Below are 14,700 nucleotides of genomic sequence, written 5' to 3'. Positions count from 1 at the left end.
GCTGGGCCATGAAACAGAGTCAGTCTAGTTAGGCCGTAAAATCTAAGTGTCAAGAGGCAGTGAACTGCAAGTCCTCCTCCCTGAAAAGGCGCCTGCGGTTGAGAAGGGTCTTGAGCAGCTCGGAGGATCGGATTCCGGTCTCCCGGCCTCTTCCCAGTCCGCGGGCACCTCGGCTACCTTTCGCCAGTGGAGAACTCAGCCAGGGGCGGAGCCGAGAGCGGCTGCACTTGCAGGGCTGGGCTGAGTTCCACGAGCCAGAGAGCTGGGACTCTGGCGCCGCGCCGGGACAAAAAAAGAAACGTCACAGAGGCGCCGGCGGCCAATCAGTGGAGGGCGCGCGCGGCCGCGTGCCCCTCGCGCTCTTCGCCGCCCCTCGCGCGCCGCGTACGTGCAGCAACCGACTCCGCCCAGCGAGGCGGAGCTTAGGGAAGCCGCGGGCGGCCGGCCGCGGTCCGGGAGCTGTTGCTGCTGCTGCGGCGGCTGCACCGGCGGCACCGAGGCCGAGATCGAGGTCGGGGTGCGCGCTTAGCAAACGTGCCTTATCCGTGCGGCTTGGTTGCGCCAGCCCTTGCGGCCCCCCGGGCGTCTAGGCGGGTCTGTGCGCCGCCTCGGCGAGGATGCGGCTGTTCCGGTGGCTGCTGAAGCAGCCGGTGCCCAAGCAGATCGAGCGCTACTCGCGCTTCTCGCCGTCGCCGCTCTCCATCAAACAGTTCCTGGACTTCGGTGAGTACGGGGCCAAGGGTTCCCATGGGCCCGGGGCCGCCGCCATTCAGGCTGCCACCTCAGATCTCCGCAGCTTCGGGGTAAAGTCCGTGGGAACCGCAGGCGGGGCTAGGGGATATCCAGGGGGCTCTCCTGAGGCTCGGATTTCGGGGCGTGGAGGGGCAGGGCCTGGCCCCCTCGCACCCAGCCTGAGACTTACCCAGAGACACAGAAACGGCGTCTCATTGCAGGACCCTCATCGCAGGCGAGACTCCCCAAACCTGCCATCGTTAGCTTCACATCTACTTGACACAAACCTCACAGCCCTTAAAACTTCAGAACGAGACGTGGGTGGCTTTTTAATGTTTTTATTTTTAGATTTTTTTTTTTTTTGGTTGGGTAAGAGCTGTTTAGAAATACCTTGAAGTTGAATAAATTATGCAACGGCATTTTTTCCCTTTTCTGCTCTAAGGTGTTGCTGTGTGGCTGGAGTGGCAGGACTCGAACTGTTGTCTTCATCAGGTTATGTTAAAGCAGTTAGAGGCCTGCACTGCAGACGCCTTAGATGCTTGGGAAGAGCGGACGCTTGGGTTCGTAGCATCAGAGCAGGGTCTAATACAACTCTGGCTTTAGTGCCAGCACCTTTCGTTTCTCTTCTCCATTGGTGTCCCACCCACATTTCCCCGTCCGGTGGGCTGGTGGGCGGCTTTCACGGATTGAGGTGGGACCAAAGAAGATCCGGGTTCCCAGCCTGCCTCAGGCCTAGCTGAGATGGGAATAGATTCCACCACCTTCTGTTAACTGGATCATGTTTCCCCAGAAAACGAAGGAGCTGGTTGTGAAACACCTAAAAGTAAAACGTATGCATTGAGGTATCAGAATGGAACTCAGCATCCCTGAAGGAAAATAAATCCAGCAGCAAAGATGTTCTAAGCTCTCGAGGGGAAATTGTGGGGTGTCTGTTAATTTAATGAATTTTGTGTAAATGTCAAGGGTGTCAGTGATAGTGTCAGTTGGGCATAAAAACTAAAGTGCCAAGGAGGTAGAACATTTGAGGAAGACCTGATATGCAAAAAGTGATGTCCATACTTTTTTTTTTGAAAAGCTAGGATAGGAAGAGAGGAATAGGTTAAAGTTGAGACCAAATTAAAATTTTGGAAACCAATTTGCCAGAGAATGATGATGAAAGTCAAAGTTCAATGAGACATTGATCTTTGTGTCTTAAAACTTCACTCCCAAAAGCTGTTGGTAGTTTTACTTACCGTCTTGAGAACTGTAGAGGTTTGAGGCAGTTTCTGACTTTGGAGTTTAGAAAGTGTTGCTGTTGCTATAAATATAGGCACGTTTTCCATCTTTTAGGTTTAGGGAAGATTCTGAAGGTATCAGCCTTTCATTAGTATAAACTGAGACAGGATAATTCACAATAAAAGGAACAAAAGGAATCCAGAAACGCCCAGTTCTTTCCACCCTCAAAGTTTAAGTGATAGCTCCAATAGCCAGCCAAAATTTTGGTTAGTTGATTTCCATAGCAGCTAGTGTCTACCCGTGTTAATAGGTATTTTGGCAAGGATGTTATGTGAGTAGGAAAACCACAGTGGAGGATATTGTTATCATGGAAAACCTGTGGGGCCAGTATCTGGAAACAAATGTTCTAATTCTGGCTCTGCCACTAGCTCAGAATGTGCCCTTGACTAAATGGCCAAACCTCACTTGGGGTTCATTTTCCTCATTAATAAAATGAGTAGATTGTATCAGGCGATCTTTAAAAGCACAGCTCACCACTCTACGATTGTGATTTCAAAGGAGAAGGCATGAACTTTCTAAAAGAAAACTACCAAATCTTTTGATAGATATTTCCTATAAAAGTCTTCTGATCTATTTTGGGAGGGGTGGAGGGATTCACTAAGGTCATGAGAGAAGCATAATAACTTAAGGGTTTCCTTCAAGTGCTAGATATAGTTGTAGTGGAATTTGCTAGAAGTGACAAGACTAGTTTGTAACACCCAGAGATGTATCAGGTTCTAATCAGCCTATCTTTAATGACAGGACAACTAAAAGAAGGGAGTTGTTGCAAAAAGTCCATCTCTACTTCTACTTTTCTCTTAGTTCTGTCTCTTCATAGCAGTTCTATTTTGGCAAGTGATGTGGGAGTTGGAGAATTCAGAATGGGTGTGGGATATTTTTAAGGTAAGGAGAGAGGAGGAGTGAAGAGGCTTCATGCCCCTGTATGATTAGAGAAAACTGCAGGAGAGGGCCAACTCAGACGCTGAAAGCACCAGGTAGCGGGCAGTGGATAAGTGAATGAAGCCAACGAGTGGAGGACTGTGACAAATCCCTGGTATATGGCTAGCTCCAAAGGGGCAGCTGATTGGCACCAATTCAGTATATTTCAAGAGAACTTTGGCATAAACAAAATAGATGGATGGATCAAGTTGGCCCACAGGCTACTAGTTTATGAACTTTACGCCTTTCTCCATGAGTACTTTACAAATGGGACATACATTTTGACTAGAGTAACTAGACAGGGACCAGAGAAAGGAGATACATAGGATATACACAATTTGTTACAACCTTGGTAAATAGGCTTTCTTATGGGAATGTACCACACATCAGTAAGTGAGATTATTTCCCGTGTTCAAAAGTGGAGGCTAAAACTGGTTGTTACTTCAGAAGCAGTGATTTTATTTTAAAGCAGGGGCTCCTGAGCCTCAGCACTCTTGCCATTTCAGGCCAGGTAATTTTGGTAGGAACTGTCTTGTGCACTGTGGGAAGTTGAGCTACATCCCAGGCCTCTACCCACTAGATGCCATGAGCACCTCCCACTCCAAGTCGTGACAACCAAACATGTCTCCAGTCATTGCCAAATGTCCCCTGGGGGAGCAAAATGTCCCCTGGACTTCTGTTGAATCACTGTTTGGAAGCGTTTACTTGAGTGGTTTTCAGGCCAGGGCCTCATACTCTGAATTTTTGTTGTAAATGATCTGGGGGTGCTAGGGGTGGAGAGCAGAACATTGGTATTTTTAGGAGATCCCCCTGTCATTCTAAAGCATATCCAGGGTTAAGCATCATTAATCAGATGATCTGTCTGATCTACTGGCCCCCTTTCATCTATGTGCAGTATTTTTCTCTATGCTTTTTAAAATAATGAAAGTTTCTTGAACTCCATCTTGACTTGAAATATAGCCTGCCACACAGTTAGCAAATATAGCAAGAATAACAAGTGTTCTAAATGGATTTTTAATTCATAATGGCAATAGTACATTCCAAATGGTGGCATTTTTAAAAATGAGATTTTTATTTTGGGCCTAAGATTACAGTCACATGGTTCCAAATTCAGAAGGTGCAAAAGGACACAGAAAAGCCTACTTCCCACTTGTGCCCACTGGCCTCCCCTTTTTTGCATAAATGACAGTTTATACCTTTGTCTGTACCTTGTTTTTTGATCTTAATACCTTAGAAACAGACCTTTGTATATCTGTACCTGCAGAACTTTGTTTTTCCTTTTTATGTCTTCTGAGAATTTGGTTATATGAATGTACTAGAATTTATTAGCCAACTTTCCCTATTGATGGCTACAATTAATAGGTTGTTTCTAGTCTTTGCTATGGCAACCTGCCCTCCAGTGAATTAATATACGCATTGTCATTTCATGCATGTCCGGGTGTATATATAGGACAGATTCCTAAACGTGAGATTGCTACATCAGCAGGTATGTGCATTTGTAATTTTGACGAACATTGTCAATTGCTTTCCATAAAGGTTGTCTGTTTTCCCCCTCGCTAGAAGTTTCTGAGAGTACCTATCTTCCTATGCCTTCACCACATTATTGTCAAACTTTTGATTGGTAAAAAAAAATGGTATATCTAGATAGAATTTTTTTCTCCTTGATTAAAGATGTCTTTATTTTAGTTTTTTATTATGGAATTAAAAAAAAAAAACTTAGGCGGGTGCCTGTAATTCCAGTGCTTTGAGAGGCCAAGACAGACGATGGCTTGAGATCGGGAGTTTGAGGTCAGCCCTGGGCAACATAGCGAGATCCTGTCTCTTAAAAAAAAAAATTAGCCAGGAGTGGTGGTGTCACACACCTGGGGTCTTAGCTACTCAGGAGGCTGAGACAGGAGGATGGCTTGAGCCCAGATTGAAGCTGCAGTGAACTGTGTTTGTGCCACTGCACTCCAGCCTGGGGGATGCACATGTATAGGTAAATACATACATAAATTTTATTGTGTATAATTAAGGTATACAACATGATGTTATGGGATACATATAGTTAAAAGGTTACTACAGTGAAACAAATGAACATATCTATCATCTCACTTAGTCACCCTTTTTTATTTTTGTGGCAAGGTCAGCTAAAATCTACTCATTTAGCATGAATCCCATATACAGTACAATTTTATTATCTATTATATATTCTTCATGTTGTGCAATAGATCTCTAGACCTTAAACATTTACAGAAGTAGAGAGAATAGAATGATGAACTCCTGGGTTTGTTTTATTGATATCCATGTGCTGTTTTTCTGTAGATGTTGTATGTGTGGTCTGTTAGATTTTCTTATCAATGTCATGGTTGTTTCAAAAAGATAAATTTTTGTTTTCAAGAAGATAAATTTTTTTCTTTTTCTATGCTAAGACTAATTTATCTTTTGAATTATCTGTTTTTTAAAGATTTGGTAGAACTTCATATGAAAGTGTTTAAACCTGTATGTTTTGGGGAATTTTGCTCTCTGACAGCTTTCTCTATTCTGTGTTATTGATCTCTGTAGATTTTCTGTCTCTTCTAGAGTCCATTTTGATATATTTTTCTTGAAAATTATCCTACTTGGTCAGGCTCGGTGGCTCACGCCTGTAATCCCAGCACTTTGGGAGGCCAAGGCAGGTGGATCACATGAGGTCGGGAGTTTGAGACCAGCCTGGCCAACATGGTGAAACCCCATCTCTACTAAAAATACAAAAATTAGCTGGGCATAGTGGTGGACACCTGTAATCCCAGCTACTGGGGAGGCTGAGGCAGGAGAATTGCTTGAACCCAGGAGGCGGAGGTTGTAGTGAGCCAAGATCATGCCCTTGCACTCCAGCCTGGGTGACAAGAGTAAAATTGCATCTCAAAAAAAAAAAAAAAAAAAAAGAAAATAAAGAAAATTATCCTACTCATTGAGGTTTTTAAGTCAGTTTGGATAGCTGAGATAGTTGTCATTGAACAGTCTTACTTTTCCCTGTGACATTTGTCCCCCCTTCTTCTTAAGTTAGTTGTTTTTTATTTGGTTGGATTTATTAGTTTTATGACTTTTGTTATCTAGTTTATTGTCTGATTTAACTTTAATAATTCCCTCTGATCTCAGGTTTATTTTGCTCTTTTAAAAATTAGATGCTTTCTGTTCTCACTCACAAGTGGGAGTTGAACAATGAGAACACATTGACACAGGGAGGGGAACATCACACACCAGGGCCTGTCAGGAGGTTGGCGGGTAGAGGAGGGATAGCATTAGGAGAAATACCTAATGTAGATGACAAGTTGATGGGTGCAGCAAACCACCATGGCATGTGTATACCTATGTAACAAACCTGTATGTTCTGCACATGTACCCCAGAACTTAAAGTATAAGAAAATAAAATTAAATGCTTTCTTCTTTGTTTTGTTTATTTCAGTGTTTAAGGTTAGTTATTCCTCTGAGCACTGCTTTAGCAGCTGATGTGTGTGTATTTGGTCCTTTTTCTCTTAGCTCTTCTGCATCTTCAGGTTTTTATTTTCCTATGAATGAAGAGTTGTTTGAGGGAGTTTAAAAATTTCCAGTGAAGATGCATTCTGTATTTTAATTTTATTTATGTCCAGTTTTGTTGCATTGTGATTACAGAATGTTGTCTGAATTATTCTCTAATTTATTGATGTTAACTTTGAAGCTCATTATATGGTTGGTTTCTGTGAGTGTTCTTTGGGCAGCAAAAAGAAGGTTATACTCTCTTCTCAGGTTGCAGAGTGTGATATATCAGCTCTGTAATATGATGTAATTTAGGTTTTGTGTAACTTTACTTTTTTTATCCACCTGATTTGTCATGGATCAAACACAAGAGAAGTTAAAGCCTCCTAGTAATGATTCTCTTTCTCCATATAGCTCCTATAGTTTTTGCTTTATGACTATCAGTGTTATGTTTGATGCTTATTAACTCATGTCCTCGTTGTGAGATAGGCCCATTAGCATTAGAGTGCTGCCCTTTTACTAGGTGAAGGCTTTTTGGCCTGGATTCATCCTTATTTGACATTGAGATCTAGTTCCCTATTTTCTTGTTTATATTTCCTGGGATGGCATTGCCATCCTTTTATTTTCAGTTTTTCTGAATTACTTTGCTCTAAATATGTCTCTAAATGTAGTGTAAAGTTGGGTTTTGCTTTGTGAATGAATCTTTTTCATGCGGTAAGTTTAACCTATTTATACTTACTGATATGATAGATCTGTCATCTGTAATGGTTAGCATTTGTAATGTTCTGTTGCTTTCTGTTTTTAATACCTCAGTTTTCCTATGTTATATATTTGCTTTGTTTTGCCATATTTATTTTAATAAATAGCTAGGCTTGAATTTTTGGTTCTAGTGGTTATCTTTATAGTTATTACTTTATTTCTATAGACCTTTGTCCCATATGGGTCACCACCTGTCAGCTCTGAGACCTTTGAGCACTTGAAATGTGGTCGAAAAACTGAATTGACTCAATTTACATTTAAAACGGATACTTGATTCAGTTAATTTTTACATCTGTGTGGAATATTTTGGATATGTAAACCCACTTTATCACCTGTAAATTTTATGAAATCTCTTTATAGGTCAATTATTTTTGATAGAAATTTAGCCTCTGAATTGAGATGTGCTTTCAGTATAAAATACACACTGGATTTCAAAGACTTAATGTAAAAATCGTAAAATATCAGTACATCTTATATTGATTGCATGTTGAAATGGTAATATTTTAGATATGTTGGGTTAAATGGAATATTATCAAAAACTTTATTTCTTTTTTATGTTGTGGCTACTAGGACATTTTAAATTATATATATGGCTCACATGTTTCTTTTGTTTGTTTGTTTGAGACGGAGTTTCACTCTTGTTGCCTAGGCTGGAGTGCAATGGCGCAATCTTGGCTCACCACAACCTCCGCCTCCCAGGTTCAAGCAATTCTCCTGCCTCTAAGTAGCTGGGATTACAGGCATGTGCCTCCACGCCCAGCTAATTTTGTATTTTTAGTAGAGACGGGGTTTCTCCATGTTGGTCAGGCTGGTCGTGAACTCTCGACCTCAGGTGATCCACCCGCCTCAGCCTCCCAAAGTGCTAGGATTATAGGCGTGAGCCACCGCGCCCGGCCTGGCTCACATATTTCTATTGGACAGTGTGGCTTCAGATAAATATATGTTAATTCCTTATTGGGAGCAGTGAAAACATCACATTTTAATGTTCAGAATAAACATTTATTGAATTTATTTTTATTTATTTATTTATTTATTTACTTACTTACTTACTTATTTGAGACAGGGTCTTGCTGTGTTGCCCAGGTTGGAGTAGTGGCGTGGTCTTGGCTCATTGCAACCTCTGCCTCACAGGTTCAGGTAATTCTCCTGCCTCAGCCTCCCGAGTAGCTGGGATTACAGGCGTGTGCCGTCACACCTGGCTAATTTTTGTATTTTTAGTAGAGATGGTATTTTTCCATATTGCCCAGGCTGGTCTCGAACTCCTGACCTCAGGTGATCCACCCGCCTCTGCCTCCCAAAGTGCTGGGATTACAGACATGAGTCACTGTCCCTGGCCTGAATTTATTTCCTTAAATATAACTTTCACATGTCTTGTTCCATATTTTTTTTTCTGTAAACCTCTCTGGAATTTTGGATCAATTTATTGTTTTTCACTGGCAGTTAATATTATGGTGGCTCCTTGTTATATTTGCCCAAATTTGAGTTCTCTTTCCCTTAAGCAGTTGTGATAAATTAAAAATTCTCTTAATTATATAAGAAAAGGAGAAGTTGGACTATTATGGCATAAAGATAGAACCTTCTGAATGTTGAATGAGTTGGTAGGAAATGATTCACATTTTCTTTTGGACTTGCTTTTCATCTTCCAGTCTCGCCCTGTCGGCTTCTGGTTCCCGTGTTAACCACTTTTGTCCCCTCCCTGCAGACTGACCTCCCATTTGTTTGATTTTCCAGTTACTTTTGCACAGCCACACTTGCATTAAAGAGATTTTGCTCCTACCTCCTTTTCTTAGATTTCATCCTCATTGTCTCTTTCCAAAGGACAGGCACTTACCTCTTCTTTGTAACCTCTCACAGCTTCCTCAGCTCAGCTTGCTTTGCAGAGTGGGTGCTACATGAATGGCAACTACTGATGGCATGCCTGACTCCATATTGAGGTTATTAAACATTATGTCACTTTCATTTAGTCAGTTATATAAGGTTATTTATTTATTTTATTTATTTATTTTGAGGCGGAGTCTCACTGTGTCGCCCAGGCTGGAGTGCAGTGGTGCCATCTCGGCTCACTGCAACCTCCGCCTACTGGGTTCAAGCAGTTCTCGTGCCTCAGCCTCCTGAGTACCTGGGACTACAGGCATGCGCCACCACACCCGGCTAATTTTTGTATTTTTAGTAGAGATGGGGTTTCACTGTCTTGGCCAGGCTGGTCTCGAACTCCTGACTTCAGGTGATCCACCTGCCTCTGCCTTCCAAAGTGTTGGGATTACAGATGTGAGCCACTGTGCCCAGCCAAGTTTAAACTTCCATAGTGTCCCCACATGTAAATATAGCATCTCTCAAATAAAACCATCAGAAAGCAGATTGTCTGACAGCCTGCCATCTTTTTACAAAACTTCATATTTTGATTTCTGTCATAATCACACTGGCTCTGTGAACCTCAGAGCCTTTAGCTCTTAGAAGGTAGCGGCCAGTTTCCCCATTCTTACTATTCTTAAAGTTTAAGGGCCCAGCCATCTTCTTTTCCTTTAGAAAGTATTTTAAGATACTTTGGAGATACTTTGGTTCCAAATGACTCCCTTTGCAAAGTCTTGTTTTTTTAAGTCATTTTGTTCCTCGAAGTCTGATCACCACTGGGGACAACAGTGATTGCGTTCTTGGAGAAAATGAAAAGGTTTTTTAAAAAATTATGTTAGGAAAAGGGAAAAACAATCTTGTTCTGCTTCTGAGTGTGTTTATTTTGTACCTTTACATATGTAAATGACAGATTTTTTTTTTTCCTGTAAGCAGTAGTTTTTCTACTACAAGGTGTCACCAGGAATTAGACCAACCTGTTTGGAGAAAGGAACCAACTATTCCAAAGTAAAGGGGAAGAGAAAAATTTAGTTGAGGGTAAAGATATCTAACTTGGCTTATTGCATCTTGACCAGCTTTTAAATTTAAATAAAGAATTGGTCCAGGCACTGCGGCTAATGCCTGTAATCCCAGCATTTTGGGAGGCTGAGGCAGGAGGATCACTTGAGTCCAGGAGTTTGAGACTAGCCCGGGCAACACAGTGAGACCCCTGTCTCTACGAAAAAAATTAGCCAGGCATAGTGGTGCACCCCTGTGGTCCTGGCTACATGGGAAGCTGAGGTGGGAGGATCCCTTGAGCCTGGGAGGTTGAGGCTGCAGTGAGCTGTGATCGTGTCACTGCACTCCAGCCTGGATGATAGAGCAAGACCATGTCTCAAAAAAAGAAGGAGGGAGGGAAGTAGAAACGGAAGGAAAGAAGGGAGGAAAGGAAGGAAAGGAGGAGGAAGTGAGAGCTTTTTGGGCCTTTAAGATCTGATAAGGCTGCATTTTAACATGACGTGGTTTACCTGGCTCTGGGGCAGCTCTCAGGCACCAAAGTCATAGCTCTGGCCTCACTGTCTTTGTAGCACTTACGTTTTGTGTGCTTTTGAAAGTGGAGACAGCTGCAGTTACTGGCCTATTGATAGTTGGGTGGTTTCCTCCCATTAAGCTTTTGGAAAATTGATCAGACTGTTGGCAAGATTTGGGAAACCTTGGTTTTGTTACTGGATGGAATCTGAAAATATCACTGCTTTTTCTTTTCCTTTATATATATAGGCATTCCATTATTTTACTTCCATGGTGATCTGATTTTAGAGTTGGGCAAATCCTTTTATTTTAGGAATACCCTGGTCTAAGAATGTCAACCTATAGCCTGAGGGCTGGCCAGCTGTTTTTTTTTTTTCTAATTAATAGACTGTTTTTTAAAAAGTACAGTCTGTCCTCCGTATCTGTGGGTTCCATATCCATGGATTCAATTAACCTCAGATAGAAAATATTCAGAAAAAAACTTCCACAAAATTCCAAAAAGCAAAATTTGAATTTGCCTCCTATTGAATACTATGTTGAATCCATGTAAATGAAATGATGTGTAGGCCTTGTAACTAGTCTAGAGATAATTTAAAGTATATGGAAGGATGTGCATAGGTCATATGCAAATACTCTAGGCCATTTTATGTAAGGGACTTGAGTATCCATGGATTTTGATATCCAAGGGTATCCTGGAACCAATCCCCCAGAAATACTGAAAGGCAGTTTTAGGTTTACAGCAAAATTGAGCAGAAGTACAGAGTGCCCACAGAACCCCTCCCCACCCCCAAACACAGTCTCTGCCACCATCAGTATCCTGCACCAGTGTGGGACATTTGTTATAATTGATGAACCAACATTGACCCATCATTATCACCTAAAGTCCATAGTTTACATTAGGGCTCATTCTTTGTGTTGCACGCTGTGGGTTTTGACAACTCCTGTTTTTGTAAATAAAGTTTTACTGGAACACAGCCATGCTCATTCATCACATATTGTTTGTGGCTTTTGTCCATCCACAACAGCAGAATTGAGTATTGACAGAGACTATATGGCCCACAAAGCCAAAAATGTTTACTATCTGGTCCTGTACAGAAAGTTTGTTGTTCCCTGTTCTAAGACAAATCAGTTCCCTCTTTAAAGAACTGAGCAGTGATTGGTTTTAATGTCCATTTAAATGGTAAAGCTCTGTTTCTCCTGTATGCTATTAACAATAAACTTTGGCTATCTGGAGTGTGACTTTTGGGGTAGTGAAGACTTTTCCAGGTAATCGGGTGGTTTACCTATAAGATATCTGTCTCAGAGTGGAATTACCATATGAAAACCTTTGACATTTTATAGCTTTAATTTATCCAGGGCTGTCAGGAAAGTTTAACTGTATCAGTTTCTCTGTAACCCTGCCAAAATGAGGTTTTATGATTTTAATTGCATCATAGGTAACACAGGAATGAAAAGTGTTTTTTCCTTTGCTTGGGTTTTTTTTTTTGGTCTGCTTTTTGTTCTGTGTAAAGTGCTATTGGCCATTTTGTAACCAGAATCTGGAGATTTTATCATTTGCATAAATTCCTGTGTATATTTGGCATAGTAAGCTATTGTGCTGTGTAAGTATCGTTTCCTTTGGCAAAGTAATTATCAAAGTATAAAATTGAAGACATTTGGAAAGAATTGCTATATTACCTGTAATATAGGTAATTCATCTGTTTTTTGTGATAGCCCTTCCCGCCTTTGCCCATATATTTACATGTGTTAACATTGTATCTTGGTTTCCTTTTTATCTAGTGCACAGTCTGTGTTTTCATATGGTCAGTATCACCTATATCATTTACAGTGCTTTTATCATGGTCAGATTTATCACCTATAGCAGAGTCTGTAAGTAGTTATTAAATCTCTCTGGAATCCATTGCCATTTTCTGATGAGCCTTTGTAGCTAACTCGTTTTTACCCTGTTCTACTGTGAAGTTGCCCAACAATTATTAAGACCTCAAGTTTTTCTCTTGAAACTTGGCTGTTTCTCTTTTATCTTGGCTGTTTCTCTTTGATCATATGCTAAGCTCTCAGAGTAGTTTGTATTTGTGGGTTCTAGTCAACACGGCAACTTTTCTGATTTTAACTAAATATCACATTTTAACTTTGTAATTTATGTTGAAATTTGGTGAGGGCAGTTCCTTATTTATTACTTTACACTTTAAATAATTTTTGCTTTTCTTGTGTACTAATTCTTCTTGATAAATTAGTCATTGTACCCCTTGAATAGCATATCATCAAAAGTGTGCTAAGGGAACTGTGGGTGGGTTACATGGTGTTCTAGGGTTTCCATCTTTGTCATGTACTTGGCATTGAAACTGGCATTGAGGCCGGACTTGGTGGCTCACACCTGTAATCCCAGCACTTTGGGAGGCCAAGGTGGGCGAATCACTTGAGGTCAGGAGTTCGAGACCAGTCTGGCCAACATGGTGAAACCCCATCTCTACTAAAAAAATACAATACAAAACAAAAAATCAGCTGGGAGTGGTGGCTCACATCTGTTATCCCAGCTACTCGGGAGGCTGAGTCAGGAGAATTGTTTGAACCTGGGAGGTGGAGATTGCAGTGAGCCGAGATCTTGCCACTGTACTCCAGCCTGTGACAGAACGAGACTCTGTCTCAAACAAACAAACAGACAAACAAAGGAAAAACTAGCATTGAAGTATCTTCAGTTAGCCTATTTCGCTTTTATGGCAGGGAGGCTAGTTTACCACTATACTTGCCTTCATGGGAGAGCTAGGTTTGATTGTGACCCATGGTGGATGTCCTTCATATCCCTCAAGGAGAACCCCGTTCTTGGTCATTGTCTCATCTTAACTCTGAGATTATACCTTTTGTCATAATGAATGGCACAAAAATTATAGTAAACTATTACATTTGCACAGGTCAGCATTTATATTCCCGCTAATTGAATACTTAGGGTTCTAACTCAGTGGTATGTTATTTCCCTAAGGGTCACCTAAACAGTTGTGATTTTATTTTCATTCTTGGACTTGATCTATGATTCTACTTAACCATTTGAGTTGTACCAGTGTTGCTTTCTCTCTTACCAGGGCATGGAGGTCAGTATATAATAGTCTCACTGTTGGGAAGAAATTATCATCTCTCTAACATTTTCCCACACCATGAAGTTAAATATTTCGCCATGTGTTGCTGGCCAGAAAACAGTAGGGCCTTTTGAAATTTGTAACTTACATATATTTTCCCACAATTGTTACATTTTCATAGACCAGAGAACACTCAGGCTTCTATCTGAACCTTTTCTTGGATCTGTTCTAGTAGGGTATAATGTTTCCTTAAACTTGCTAGCAGATATTTCTTAATACCTGCCTGTGGATTTTGTATAACTTTGGTTAATTTCTCCTCCTGATTCTGCAGTTAAATAGAAAGCAAAGTGGTTATTGCTATATTACTATTCCTGCATTGGTCATGTAATGTGCTCGTGTGAGCACTTTATTTGTAATAGACTCTTCTGGGAGGAAGCTGCTTGTCTCAGGGAGTCTCCTGTTCTCTAGAAATTGCCCTTCATGGCCAGGGTACTGCTTCTTTTGTTAGAGCTCCTTACATATTCTCTACCCTGTTATCTCTGGCCTACATACTCCTATTCCTGTTTCTTTGACCTGAGCTTGACTTCAGGGAAGCTATTGGAGAAGGAAATTAAAATGGACTCTTGGCCAGGTGCAGTGACTCACGCCTATAATAATCCCAACGCTTTGGGATGCCAAGGCAGGCAGATCACATGAGATCAGGAGTTTGAGACCAGCCTGGCAAACATGGTGAAACCCCATCTCTAATAAAATACAAAAAAAAATTAGCCAGGCATGGTGGCACTTGCTTGTAATTCTAGCTACTCAGGAGGCTGAGGCAGGAGAATTGCTTGAACCCGGGAGGCAGAGGTTGCAGTGAACCAAGATCGCGCCACTGCAGTCCAGCCTGGGCGATGGAGTGAGACTCCGTCTCAAAAAAAAAAAAAAAAAAAAAAAAAGAAGACTTTATATGGCACCTGAAAAAGATTCAGTAGATTCTACTAGCACTTACTGAGTACTTACCAACTAAAATAGGATAGCATCTCATTCTCCCAACAGCCGTGCCCATTTTACCAATTAGGAAACTGAAGTTCTGAGCAGGTAAGAAAATGACTCACACATATAATAGATA

General features: G+C 41.3%; 1 protein-coding gene across 1 annotated transcript in view; it reads left to right on the top strand.

Moving 5' to 3' along the window:
* The first annotated feature begins 382 nt into the window (after window positions 1-382).
* Window positions 383-14,700, top strand: part of PDK3 (pyruvate dehydrogenase kinase, isozyme 3) — a 74,689-nt gene continuing 60,371 nt past the window's right edge. The window contains exon 1 of the mRNA XM_011987994.1: window positions 383-723. Within this exon, the coding sequence (XP_011843384.1) occupies window positions 618-723 (106 nt within the window). The 5' untranslated portion in view covers window positions 383-617. The remainder of the gene's footprint in view (window positions 724-14,700) is intronic.

Source organism: Mandrillus leucophaeus, unplaced genomic scaffold (genome assembly GCF_000951045.1).
Source record: "Mandrillus leucophaeus isolate KB7577 unplaced genomic scaffold, Mleu.le_1.0 Scaffold321, whole genome shotgun sequence".
NCBI classification, from domain to species: domain Eukaryota; kingdom Metazoa; phylum Chordata; class Mammalia; order Primates; family Cercopithecidae; genus Mandrillus; species Mandrillus leucophaeus.
Note: the sequence above shows the minus strand (reverse complement) of the source record. Positions and strands in the feature narration are given on the sequence as shown.